This window comes from Antechinus flavipes, chromosome 5 (genome assembly GCF_016432865.1).
Source record: "Antechinus flavipes isolate AdamAnt ecotype Samford, QLD, Australia chromosome 5, AdamAnt_v2, whole genome shotgun sequence".
NCBI lineage: Eukaryota > Metazoa > Chordata > Mammalia > Dasyuromorphia > Dasyuridae > Antechinus > Antechinus flavipes.
In genome coordinates, this window is record NC_067402.1 from 208484737 (window position 1) to 208498792 (window position 14056).

Sequence of the window (14056 nt, forward strand, 5' to 3'; positions counted from 1 at the left end):
CCAATGCGTCGGCTTATTGGGCGGAAGTGTGGCACCCGGCGGAACTAGTTTTTACCGTGAGTTTCTAGACCGCGAGTTTCAGGTGAGTGTCCACTCCGGAGCTGGGACTTCCCTTTTCCCGCATGCTAGCGGCTGTAATCGGGGACAGTTGTCTCTGTCTGGAAGGGCTTCCTAGAGAAACTCCCAAACTCTCTGGGGCAGCGTCCGGCCTGGCCGCCGAGTCTCAGAAAGAGGGAATCAGCTCGTCCCGGCCGTGCTCTCTTAGGCCTGGGTGTTCTCCACGGACCTCCCTCCGTAGTAGCTCCGTCCCTTTCAGCTCGCGCCCAGGCCCCGGGCTTGCACTTGCGAGGCCCCACATTTGACCGAGGGAGAAACTGAGTCCCAGTTAGGGAGAAGGACTCCCCTGTAGGTCACGTGGCAAGGAAACCGGAAGGTCCCCGAGTCCCGGGTTGTTTTGGCCTCCCCACGTGGCCTCGGGCCAAAGAAACATTTGGGCGACCTAGAGAAGGGGATCTTTCGTGGTGCCGTAGATAAGTCCACATACGTGACTAATTAATAAATTAAGTAATCAACAAGTGCTTACCACGTGTACTGTGTTACGAATACAGAGGATGAAACTGTTTTGGCTTCCAAAGCGTGTAGAGGCAGGCATATGTAGCCCAAGAATAGAGCTGGGAGAGACGGACGTCCCGACGCGAGAGTAGTTAAATATAAAGTAGTAACAAGTGTGTCTGGGTGTCTGTGTATGTAATTGGACTTCGTGCAGAAAATGGTGCATGAGAAATTTTTTAAGGCACAACTAAAGGGTAGTAAATTACGGGGTGTGGGCGGTGGGGGTGGGGAGGGCTGTCACAGAACACATGAACGAGGAATTGACTTGTCACAATTTAGAACTGGAAGAGTCTTCAGTTCATTCTAATCCCTTCATTTTATGAATGAGGAAAAAGTCTTGACTGAATAATAGAGACAAGGCTTTAGATTGGGAGCTTCATGAGGCCCGATAATGTTTTTGCTTTAATTTGAATCCCCAATGCTTGATGATAGCAAATGTTTAATAAATGCCTGCAGACTTGGATGGTGACTGAGTCTAGGAGTGGAAATAATAACTTCTGTTGAAGTTGGAGCTTTTAAATGTTCAGCAGAACAGTTTGTATTTTATTTTAGAGGCAATAGGAAGTCACTGAAGTGGGATGAGGAGGGTGACATGGTCAGATATGCCTTCGAGGACAACTTAAAAAACATTCATTGAAAATTTTGAGTTCCAGACTTTTTCCTTCTGCCCTTCTTCATCCCTTGAGAAGACAAACAATATGATATATGTGAAGTCATGCAAAACACTTTCTTTTTTTTTTTTTTTAATTTTTATTTAATAATTACTTTATATTGACAATCCATGCCAGGGTAATTTTTTTTTTTTTTTTACAACATTATCCTTTGCACTCGTTTCTGTTCCAATTTTTTTCCCCTCCCTCCCTCCACCCCCTCCCCTAGATGGCAAGCAGTCCTTTATATGGCAAAACACTTTCTTATGCATGTTACAAAAGAAAACACATTCCAAGGGGAAAAAATGTTTTAAAAGTATGCTTCATTTCTGTGCTTAGAGTTCTTTCATTTTCTCTCTGAAGGAAGAGATAGCATTTTTCACTGTGGGCCCTTTAGAGGAGGACAGTTTCTTAGCATAAAATGGACTGGAATTGTGAGAGAATTGAGAAATGGAGGTCACTTAGGAGGCTGGATCAGTACTCTAATAGAAAGGTGATGAGGGCTTGAACTAAGGTTGTTGCCAGAGAGAAGTAGTTCTAGAAGAGAGATGAGAAGGTGGACATGGCAAAATCTGTCATCTGTCTTATTGAATACAGAAGCTAGATAATGAATTGAGGATAATATCAAGATTATGAACCTGAGCCACTGGGAGGCAGTGGACAGAATGTTAAATTTGGAGTTAGAGGTCCTGGCTTTGAGTTCTAGTTCTGCTACTTGTGAGTCTGGACTAGTTGCTTATGTAAGATGATTTTCCTTTTTCTCATCTGTAAAATGAAGGGGCTAGAAGAGAGTTCCTTCCAATCCGGATCAGACAAGCAAGTAGAAATTTATTTTCTGTTGATTATGTTGTCTCTTGTGCCTGCAGTTTACTGTCTTGAAAGATGGAGCATTTTTCATGAAGCCTTTCCTAATTGCCTCCATTACCATCTCCCTCATTCCCAACAGAAGTAACCTTCTTTTCCTATCACCTTATCTTTAATTACTTTGTATCTATGTATACATACATGTTTTTGTTGATTTATATCAATGTTGCACATATGTTTTCCATAGCCTTGTCTCCATTGTATAAACCTTCATTTTAGTAAGGATTGTTTCATTCTTTGTACTTCTAAATCCAGCATGTGGCACAACATCTAGCACATAGTAATAATTTAAGAAATAGTTGTTGACTAATTATATCACCATGCCTCCCTTGTGGGACCTCTTCCCTTTTCCTTACCCAAATATTCCATTGCCTTTTATTTGCAGTTATCAAAATTGATAAACTATATTGAGACCCTTAAAAATGAGGGGGGGGGAGTTTAAACATAATGCTTGACTTCTAATTATAAATATGTACTGCTCACAAAGGTATATATTTTTTAAAAAATGTTCCCAAATCTTTTTTCCTTTTAAATCAATATGAGCAGAATATTGAGTGTTCCCTTTTCTTCAACTATGACTTAAATTTATTGATCTGATTTTTAGATATTTGCTATGCTAATTTGGTAGTAAACTTTCTAATTTTGGAAAAAATTATTTTGTTACTTTTAGGTAAAAATGGCAAAAAGCTTACGGAGTAAGTGGAAGAGGAAGATGCGTGCAGAAAAGAGAAAGAAGAATGCACCGAAGGAACTTAGTCGCTTAAAAAGTATACTTAAAATAGATGGTGATGTTTTAATGGAAGAGGTAAAAGATATAGCAACTGTGGTTGCACCTGGAAAATTCAAAGAGAAAGCAGACTGTGAAGGGAAAGATCAAGAGGGTAAGTTCATGTGTGCAGTTGTTTTTCTCCTTTCATCTCTCTCTCTCTCTCTCTCTCTCATCTCATGCATTTTTACACACACCTACAGTCTCTTCCCTGCTCCTCTAATATCCGTTGGGTTCCTATATTTAAATATGTCAGTACATCTATGATCTTAATCAGTGTGGTACTCTCTCCTTTAGTGCAGGTTATACTTCTTCCATCCTAGGCAAAAACTGTTTGTTTTCCTACAAATTCTTCACTGATTTACTAAACCTGCTATCTTCTTATTTTCACTGAGTACTAGTGGAATATTCTGATGGATCATCTGGCATTTCATTCTCTCATTGAATTTTCATTCTGATACTTTCCTGGGCATATATATATTTCTTGAATATTATTTCCTGTGCTACTTGTTCATAAGTCACCATTAGTAAATCTCTCCTGAATTCTTGTGAAGAATTCCTTCTTCTTTGATCTTTGATTCTTCAGAGATAGTGGTATTTCAATATCTGCAACCAGTAGAGCTACTCTTGAGAGCTTATGTGCGTTCAGATTCTATGATAAAGGATTTTGATATAAGTCTGTGTCAGTAAATCTATTTATGGTGAAGCACTATGCTTACATAAACATTTTGGTATAATTAATTCACATTTTTCTTGATAGTATGTTACCAATATATGGTTCATGTTTATGAAGTTTCATCTCATGAAAGATTACATTTTGATTTTAGCCAAATAGAGTTCTGCATGTGTGCATTCCTTTTCTTATTTGTATTCATTTGTCCCATTCAATTTTAACTTTCTTTAAAAGCCTATCAGAATTTGCAAAAATTTAGAACTCTTGATACATGTTCAATTCTGTATTCTCTACTTAAGAATGAACATTTTCATATATATGTATGTATACACACACACACACACACACACACACACACACATATATGTAAATAAAATGCAAAGCACACAATATGAGCTTTTTTGAGGGATTGTTTCATTTTTTTTGCTTTCCAGTACAGTACTTGGCCATAGTATGTACTTAATAAATGTTCCTTATTTAATTGACTAATAACAGAGCACCATTTCTATCTCCCTCTATTCTGAATTTGCTTGTATTTTCTCTATTAGCTGAACTGGTAAAGTCATTCTGTATCACGCTTTCTCTCTTCCCTTCTCCCCAATATTTAACCATCGATTTGGCATGTTTTTATTAATTCATTGTTATGTTCAAGAAACTTTTTAAGAGAAGATATAAAAGTTGAATAAGATATCATCCTTACCATCAGGAACCAGTAATCTAGTATAGGAAGTAACCCATACACAATACTAAAGAGAAAATATATGTTTGAGAGAAGTTAAAATGAGGCACTATGACAGCTAGAATGGGAAGGGTCCTTTTTAGTTGGGAAGTTATATGTAGGAGGTGATATTTGAACTTAAAGGATGAGTGAGATTTCAGTAGGGAAAGGGTGAGAGCAATCCCATCATAGCAAATGGTTTGAGTGAAGGGATGGAGGTACAAAAATGTTGAATTTTTATTGCTTTTCTTACATCTCCGGTGGTCTCTCACACTCACCACAGCAGCTTCTTTTCGCTCAAGTGCATGTTCTGACTCCAAATACCCAAAAGTATGCTTTCTGGGACTATATCTCAGCAGACACTCAGGTTAGCAGTTTTAAATCAGACTTAGTCAGCAAATTCTTCTCAGTTCTCATCCTCTTTGAAGTTCCTATGTTATTTTGTACTGTTGACATCTTGCCTTTCTGGTTGTGTTTTCCTTCCTTGGTCTGTGTGATACTGCTGTCTGTTTCTCTTTCCTTTATTGATTACTACTTACATTTCTCTCCTTTGCTTTATTTATCATTTATCATCCTTTTTGTCCAGAAATGTAGGTGTCGCCTATGCCTCTATCTTCAGCTCCTTTTTCTTTCTGTAGAATCTCCTTTGGTAAATTCATTTATTCCTATGGCTTTATTAGTTACTTTTATGCAGATGAGTCCCAAATCTATATAGTCAGTTTTCTTTCCCATTCTCTGAACATTATGTTCTAAGGAAATATTTGCTAAATATATCCATCCAGCTTTTCAAATTCAGTATATCAGTTTCCTCTATCCTTAAACTTATTCATCCTGTTGATGACAATACCATTCTTATATACATTCAGTTTGAAAGCATCGGAATCATCTTTGATTCTTCCCTTTCCTTTATTCCCCACATTTAACCAGTTCCCAGGACCTAGAAATTCTAAGTGTAATCTCTCTCTTTTTTTATGATGCTACCTTTAAGTTCAAACTCTCATCATCTTTTTTCTAGATTTCTATTAATAGCTTCCTTACTGGTCTCTGATTCTGAGTCTTTTTCATTACTTTTTCAGGTGAATCAAAAATGGAAGTGGATGTTAAAAGAAACAAAAAGAGTCTACTAGATGAACATGGACAATACCCAGTTTGGATGCACCCAAGGCAGAGGAAAAAGCTAAAGGCCAAACGGGGAAAAGGGAAAAATAAAGTGAAGGCAGCAAAAGCAGCAAAGGGTCTGGCTTGGTAGAGTCTTAAAGGCCTGGAAAAATACCATATGGACATGTTTGTTCAGAATATGTACTTTGAATGAAAATCATTTATTTCCATAATTTGCCTTTGCCAGTTACTTCAAATGAAAGATGAAATATCTGTCTTCCATACTTCATTTGGTTTTTCATTATTAAACATTCTTTTTATTTGTTCAGTGTTAGCTACACTAAACTTTTGTTTGGCTGAGTCGATGATTTATCTAATGTAACAGTTTTCAGCAAATGAACTGTATAATCATTACATGTTCTTGCACTTTTGGCAAATATATTTGATAAAGATACAACATAGGCTATTATCAAATTATAGATAGCCCTACTCAAAAAAAGTGATATTTTTATAATTTCTTAGATGTAAGTGTTGTTTATCTAAACAGAACTTCTGTTTTTACAGGTGTGTGTGTGTGTTTTTTTTTTTTTGCTCTAAGGAAAAATTAAAAAAAAAATTTATTCTGTATTTAAATCATGAAGTGTGAAACTTGGCTTTTATATGTCATTAAGAAATGAATTCTTTGCAACTAAGGTAGATAACTGATGCTTTCATTCTTTTATAAAATACAATTTTGGGGGCAGCTAGGTGATGCAGTGGATAGAGCCCTGAAGTCAGGAGGACCTGAATCTGGCCTCAGACTCTTTAACGCAGCCTAGCTGTTTGACCCTGGGCAAGTCACTTAACCCCAATTGCCTCAACAACAACAACAAAAAAAGAGTAAAATACAATTTTATTGCTATCCTTTGTTTTTACTTTATTTTTATTCCACATTGTATATTTTTTCCTTCACTTCCTCTCAGAGAGCCATCCTTTATAATAAAGAGTAAAAATTAAAGTTCTGTAAAACTCAACCGTATTGAAAAAGTTCCACATCCATAATCTCCCACCTCTGCAAAACAATTGGAAGAGAAGTATCATCTGTTTTGGAGGAGTGGGGGAGTCAAGTATAATCATAATTTTAAACATTCAGTTTTATTTATTTTGTTCTTTTCACTTATTTTAGTCATTATATATGTTTGATTTTACTTACCTTACCTATACAACTATTTCCATGCTTTTCAGTGCTCACTATATCCATCGGTAGGTACACACAGGCATTAATCTACCACAATTTATTTAGCTCTTTTACAGTCATTGGACAGCTACCTTGTTTCTAGTTTTTTGCTATCACCAAAAGATACAGTATTTTCGTGCATGTGAAGCTTTACTTTTTTGGTACTTATCTCCTTAAGGTATATGCTAATCACTCTTTTTTAATAATTCCAAGTAACATGACATCATGGACTAATTCATAGCTCCACCAACAAAATATTAGTCTTGTCTTTCTATAATCTTTAACATTGACTATTCCCAGCTTCTGTCATTTTTGCAAATTTGCTGGATTTATAAAGCAAAACCTGGAGAGTTTTGATTTGCTTTTCTCTTTACTGCTTACTAGAGATTTGGAGCATTTTCATACAGTTCTTAACAGTAATTCTTTTGAGAATTGAATGGTTCCTTGACCCCCTTATCTATTAGGGAATGGTGTGTCATATTTTTGTTTTATCTGTCTAAAGGTTGCATACAAAAATTACTTGTCTAAATAAAAGTGAAATCAATTCTCAGATTAGTAAAATACTCCAAAGGGGATATGGCATAAGGGAAGAGCATGTATTCTGGCTTTGCAACTGACTTGATTGATGACTTTGAGCAATGGCACCATAGCATTAAAATTAAAGTTCTGGGTTTTAGTTTTGTCCTTCAGAATGAAGAATTTGAGTTAGATATGCTGCAGTGGAAAAAATTGGAGTTCTAGAGAGTTCTCTGGAGCAGGGAGCCCTGTGATTGGGCTCTGTGAACATGGCACATGTATTGACTTATTAAAAAAAAAATTCATCTTGGCATCTTCCTAACCAATTCAGAACTTCTTTAGTTTGATCTGGTATTTTCAACTGTCTGACATCAACAAATCATTTCTCTGGTCTCCTAGAAGACCTCTAATTGAGGATCTCTCACATTTTATCATTCTGCTTGATGGTCTAAAGTCAAAGGGAACTTACTCATTTTTATATCCAGTTGCACTTAAACCACCAGATGGAGCTCTTGCTAAGCGCTAAATCATTCTCTTAGGCATTCTGATTCATAAACAATATGATATTTTTAAAAATAGAGTTGCAATGATGAATTAGCTGAACTGGTAAAGTACACCCTACCCACTAATGTCTACTTTTAGCTTAAAAAGTTCAGAGTCCCTGTTAAAAGTGGGGAAAGGAAAGAAAAAAGCAAGCAAAAGAACTTGTCTCTTTCTGTATAGTTCTTTGTTCTTTTAGCAGTGGTCTTCAAAGTTGCTACTGTACCTCATCAATTAAAAAAAAAACAAAACGAGCATATTTACAATGTATATTTACAAATCATTTAATTCCTGTTATTTCTATTATTATATGTAATTCCTATTATTAAAGTAAAACAAAACATAAAAGAGTAAAAATAGACATTTTAAAAAGGATGAACTGAAGAGGAAATAGTATTGAATCCTAGAGTAGATAGCACCTTGGAATTTATTGATTAGTGCAGTGAGATGGTCAGAACTTCCCTATTTTAGGCATATCAGTTTTGAACATCAGAATTTTAGGAATATCGAATATAAAATCAAAGCCCTTCATGACCCATTTTTTCTCACACCTCCTGCCACGTATTCTTGAGATATTACCTTTGTTGTTCCTTGAACATCAACCTCTCTGCTTCAGGAATTTTTGCTAGTTGTCTTCCACGTCTGGAATGTTCTCACTCCTTTCCATTAGACCTACCCTCTTTCAAGTTTCAGTTAAAATCATTTTTTATAGGAAACCCCCGATTCCTCTTAATTCTAATTTCTTCCCTCTTTATTTTCAATTTATTCTGTATGTAGATTTTGTGTGTGTGTGTGTGTGTGTATTCTATTGTTTTTGTTATATCCAACTTGACTCCATTTGAAATTTTCTTGGCAAAGATATAGTCATTTGCCATTTCCTTTGCTCACTTTACAAATGGGAAAATGGACAAATAGGCTTAAGTGACTTGTCTAGGGTCACACAGTGAAGCATCTGAAATCAGATTTGACCTTAGAAAGCTGAGCTTTCCTGATTCTAGGCCCAATGCCTGCCTTTTCAAGGGTAGGAGAAGGATGCAGGTCATCTTCTCACCCTCCAATTAGTTACCTCTTGGGATCATGCACCCTATCTTTGGAGACCATTTCAGGTTTCTAGACTTATACCAGCTTATCTTTAAAGTTCCTTTGTCAGGGCAGCTAGATGGTGCAGTGGATAGAGCACCAACCTGAAGTCAGGGGGACCCGAGTTCAAATATGGTTTCAGACACTTAACACTTCCTAACTATGTGATCTGGGCAAATCACAAACCCAGTTGCCTCAGCCAAAAAAAAAAAAAAATTCCTTTCAAAATATTCACAGAAACTTGGTAATCATGCTGACACCATTTTAAAGGTGATTAATAATGCCTTACTATTGTAAATTCACATTTGGAATTAAATAATCTGTATTTTACAGTTACAGTTTACTATTTGATTTCACACAGTTATCACTATGCTCTTATAAAATGGAATGCAAACATCAGCCCATTTTACAAATGATGAAATTCAGCCTCAGAGAGGTTAATTTATCATGGTCCTACAACTAAAAATGGCACAAACAGGGTCTCAGGATCACTGAACAATTTCCAGTATATCACTTCTACTACACCATACTGCCTCAAAGTTTGTAAGGCTTTTATTACTATAAAAGACTTCTTATTTAATAAAGAATATAAATGATTGTTGAAGCTCCATATTGGATTATTGGAATGAAGTTTGATTATATTTGTTTTTCACTCTTGTTTGCCCTACATTTTCGAAGAAGACTAATGATGTCTTGACTTGCATATAAACTGGATTTAAATGAGGTAGAGTTGCACAAAATTGTCAGTCCCATTCTCTTTCAGAGTCATCAAAGTCCACTGACAGACAAAAATCAAGACAACTGGTGGTGGCGGGGGATGTAATGGATGATCTTGGTGTCTTTGATGTCTAAGCTCTAAGCAGCTGCCTTTGTGGCCATTGGAACAAATTGTTCTCATCTACCCTTTCCACAAGGGAAACATCTTCACGTGCTTGCTTCACATGCTTCACATGCTCACCCCTCTAATTCACCAACAGATCTGAGGCCAGTTGGTTACTCTCAACTTGATTTAGCCCATCTGCTTAAACAGTTCCCTGGATGTGACTGCTGTACGTGCTACGGCTTCTTGGAGCCACAGGTGAGAAGTGAGTGTCAAGTAGATACCAAAGGTGAATGAGAGTCCCTGAAAAGGACTTGGCAAACCTCCACACCCCAGACATGCTAGTCTTCCTTGAATACCTCACACCCTAATGCGATATTGTAGATTAGATTTTCCATTATTGAGAAACAGAAGGCTTTCTATTGATTTTTCTTCTGCATATTGTATTCAGTGAATGTAGAAAGTATAGAAAACATCATCTTGTGGAAATTAGATGGTTCAGTTCTGTTAAGTAGCTTTTTGGCTTATTAAAATTGAACACAAAAGAAACTTGATGCTTTACTATTTTATCATGAGGATTTCTTTAGCAAACATGCATATAAACTGTTGAGTAAGTGATGCTGTTAGGTAGCAATACAATGACTTAATTCCATTTTGGCAAACTTAAAAATAGAATGGATTTATAGACCATAGAAATTAGAACTGGAAAGGACTTAAGAGATGATTTTATCTTATTCCTTCATTTTACAGGTGAGGAAACTGAGACCAAATGAAAGCCCATGCCATTAACAGGGAACATAAATAAAATTTGGATCCAAGTCCAAGGAATCCAAATACAATGTTTCTCCCCCTCCCCCCCAGCTGTTCTACATTTGCCAAGTTGGGGTGGGCTTGAGGAAGGTGGTCTGTTAATGATTTAATAAATGAAATACTAATTTCTTATCACTGTGGTATCCCAATTTAGATCAAAGTTAAAATCCAGAACACCGCTAAGCCCTCAGTTGATATGTGAAATGTAGTGTTTTAGTATTGGACTATACTAACTCTTAGAGGTTTCTGGACCTAACACAGAATTAAGCCTTAAATTTTAAGATTACTGATGTTGTCTTGTACTTATTCCAATGAAATTCCACTTTAATGTGTGGAAAAATGTTATTGTCCACATGATCCATTTGTAAACATCTGCTTTAAGCAATGAATGGGGTAAAGTCCTTCAAATTTTAATTTAAAGAATGGCATAGTTTTATATTACATTAAATTTATAAAATGCATGAGACAGTTCTGATGCAGTGAATCGAGAGGTGTCCTCATAGGCAAGAAGTTCAGATCCCACCTCTGAAACATACTGTCTGTGTGACCCCAGGCAAGATACTTAACCTTTCAGTGTCTAAGATCATAAGTTACTGAGAAGGTGCTGCCCTCCCTGATAGAGGGAGTTTCCTCACCTGAGAATTTTCTGTATCCAATAAAATCACAGATCCACTCCCTATCCCTACACCTTTATTATACGCAGAATGTATTTAATTTCACAAGACGATGAATTGTCTTGGCATCGTACTATCTTATGAAACACGTTCTCACTTTATGTCTTTATAGTTTTCAATATCAGAAAAACTTTTAAATGATCTTAGTTGGGTGTTGTGTATCATTGTACAGTAACTGTTTGTACAGATGGGTACATATGGTATTTCTGTTCCATGTAATAAAGTACATTTGTCATATATCTTGTGATCTACATACCTTTCAGCTGTTACTTCATAAATCTGTTCCATCAGAGAATTGCTTTGTACTGCAATGGCTGAAGCTGCTTTTAATAAACTAATATTTTGTGTCCTTTATATGTAATCAACAGGGAGTATTATAGACTTGTGCCTCTGTGGAGAAAACATTCCACTAAATTTCTTTGCTCTTGACAATAATGGGAAAAAAAATAGTTTGGGAAAAGCCCAGATAGATGTTTATGAACATATGTTGTTTGCTCCTAAAAGTCAGCTGAAGATCTTTCCTATTGCTTTGGAATTTTTAGTATATTAAGAGAAGAAACTGCTCTGTTTTGGTGGTCTGGTAAGAGCCAAATATAGTGCTTGGGTTCTGTTTGCTGTTATTCTAAAACTGTTCTGTTTTGCCACCACATAGAGAGAAGATGGCTTTCTTGACATCCTCCTCCATCTTTAATGCTGGTGCTTTTCCTCTATTGATTATCTCCAGTTTCTCCTAAATATATTTTATTCGCATATAAATATTTGCACATTGTCTCCTTGTTAGAATGAGAACAGAGACTGTCTACCTATTTTTATATCTCCAGCACTTAATAAGTGCTTATTGAATGACTGACTGATTCTCCTTAATTGGGGGTAGTTGTCCATATAGATCAACTATCCAGAGACAAAATGGTATAGTAGAAAGAGCACTAGGGTTTGGAAATAAAGAGAGACCTCAGTTTGAATTCTAACACTCATTGCTGTGTGATCAGAAAGAAGCAAGTCATTTAATCTAGCTAGCATTTCCTCATCTGTGGCATAGTGTTCCTGTGCTAGATTTAGGATTAGGATGACCAATTCAAATTTTGCTTCTCTTACTTTAATAGGATCATAGATTTAGAGCTGGAAGGGATATTTAATTCATTGAATCTAACCCTACCAATGAAGTTAAGTGATTTGCTCAAGTACACACAACTATTAGTGTCTAAGGCAGGATTTGAATCCAGGTTTTCCTAACTCCAAATGTAGCATTCTATTCAATATACTACATTTAGTTACATGATGTTCTGAACAAGTAACTTAATCTCTCAGGTTTATTTTCTTCATCTGCAAAATGCGAACAATAATCTGTGTAGATTTTGAGAATCAAATGAGATGATGTATGTAAAGTGCTTTTCAAATATTAAATCACCATAAAAATATCAGTTATCTGTAAAATAGAGAATGTAATACTTGCATTGCCAACCTCACAGGATGGTTGTTATTAGGAAAACAATTTGCAAATTTAACTTACATTTAAAATGTATTGTTTTAAATTTTATTTAAAACATTTTAGATGTGTTAATTAAAAATGTTACAAACTTCTCAGAAAGGATATTCTTCAATCACTACAAAAAACATTCTGTCTCTTCATCACATCAGTTTTAATCTTTATTCTGAAATGAAATTGAAATTAGGAGGATTTTCATCAATTAAACTGGATTATAACCAATAGGTAATTAATAAATGTTGACTGAATTAAGAAATTGCAGGAAAGTCTTGAAGTCAATTCACTCAGATTCCAGTACTGCTCTGACATTAGTTTCACAAAACTGGGGAAGTTGTATTAAACTTTTTAACATTGTTATTTGTCTATAAAATGGGGGTCATGATACTTGGACTATTTACTTCTTGGGATTGTTGTGAGTAAATAAATGTGAGTTATAAATGAATCAGTTATGTAATGATTCAGGTGAAAGTGAATTCTTTTCCCCCTTCCTCCCTAATCTTTGCTTTTACTATAAAGAGGGAGCCTTGATGTCCTTTTTGTTTTTGATAGAGATTGAATATCCTTTCTTAGAAGTTTATAAGAAAGGTAGATACCAATTTAGGTAAAGTCTGCTTGAAGGTGGATTATGGAGAGGCCTTCTAAGCCAATGACTCTTTAAGAAAAGGTAGTAAGAAAACAATGGAAACCAGCTGTTCCAAATCTCCACTGAGGAAATGGGTCTTAACTGTAACAAGGGGGATTTGGGTTAAATATAAAGAAGAACTTCCTGACTAGGAGGGTTATTTAAAGCTAGATGCATGGGCAAGAAAAAGTTCACTTGGTACTGATAGTCATAGTTGGTTGAGATGAAACATAAAATAGTTTATGAGTAACTTGTTGCCTATGTCCTAACAAGAGTTGAATACTAGCCTCTCAACTGATTGTAAATCATTCCATGTTTCTTTACTGCTTAGTGTTTGCTTTCCTCTCTGGGACTAAGACTACTTCTTCCATACCAAATTCATGTTTGTTCTCATATGTAAACTTTTTTACTTCCCTTGTTGGGCTCAGATGAGACACATAGCTCAAGAATCTGAAGAGGGGAGGGGAGTAGGCATATATTGAGGAGACAAGTAATCCCACATGCAATGAATCCAGGAGAAACCCAAGGGCAGGCACTGGTGAAGGTTACTAGCTGCTGTAGTCTCAGCCTAGCAGTGCCTGGCTAGCCTCTATGCCAGACATGTATGGAGGTCTTTGTGTAAACCTTTTTTTTCCCCCAAATTGATGGAATATACAATTTAAAAAGAGAGAGAGAGTAAGAACTCTGGCAGGACAGATCAAAGGCTGAACTCAGAATAGTTAAAATAAATATAATCCCAACTCATATGAGTTATTTTTGTTCCGTTGTTTTATTAGTCATGCTCCAACTAGAATAGTTTGCCATTTCCTTATTCAGCTCATTTTACAGAACAGAAAACTGAGGCAAACAGTGTTAAGTGGTTTATCCAGGGTCACACAAGTTGGTAAGTGTCTGAGGTCACATTTGAAGTC

The 14056-nt window shown here is 36.0% G+C and overlaps 1 protein-coding gene across 1 annotated transcript; it reads left to right on the top strand.

Annotated features, from left to right (window-relative positions):
• LLPH (LLP homolog, long-term synaptic facilitation factor) lies at window positions 1-7527 on the top strand. Its single transcript, XM_052001771.1, has 3 exons — window positions 1-82; window positions 2797-3007; window positions 5360-7527. The coding sequence occupies exons 2-3, from the start codon at window positions 2803-2805 to the stop codon at window positions 5530-5532; spliced, it is 378 nt and encodes a 125-aa protein (XP_051857731.1). The 5' UTR covers window positions 1-82; window positions 2797-2802; the 3' UTR covers window positions 5533-7527.
• Window positions 7528-14056: the final 6529 nt, after the last annotated feature.

What these genes read in the sequence shown, in the direction of transcription:
- LLPH (XM_052001771.1), top strand. Translation starts at nt 2,803, where the DNA reads ATGGCAAAAAGCTTACGGAGTAAGTGGAAGAGGAAGATGCGTGCAGAA. An exon ending in TGAAGGGAAAGATCAAGAGG is followed by an intron (nt 3,008 to 5,359) that starts GTAAGTTCATGT and finishes TTACTTTTTCAG; the next exon opens with GTGAATCAAAAATGGAAGTG.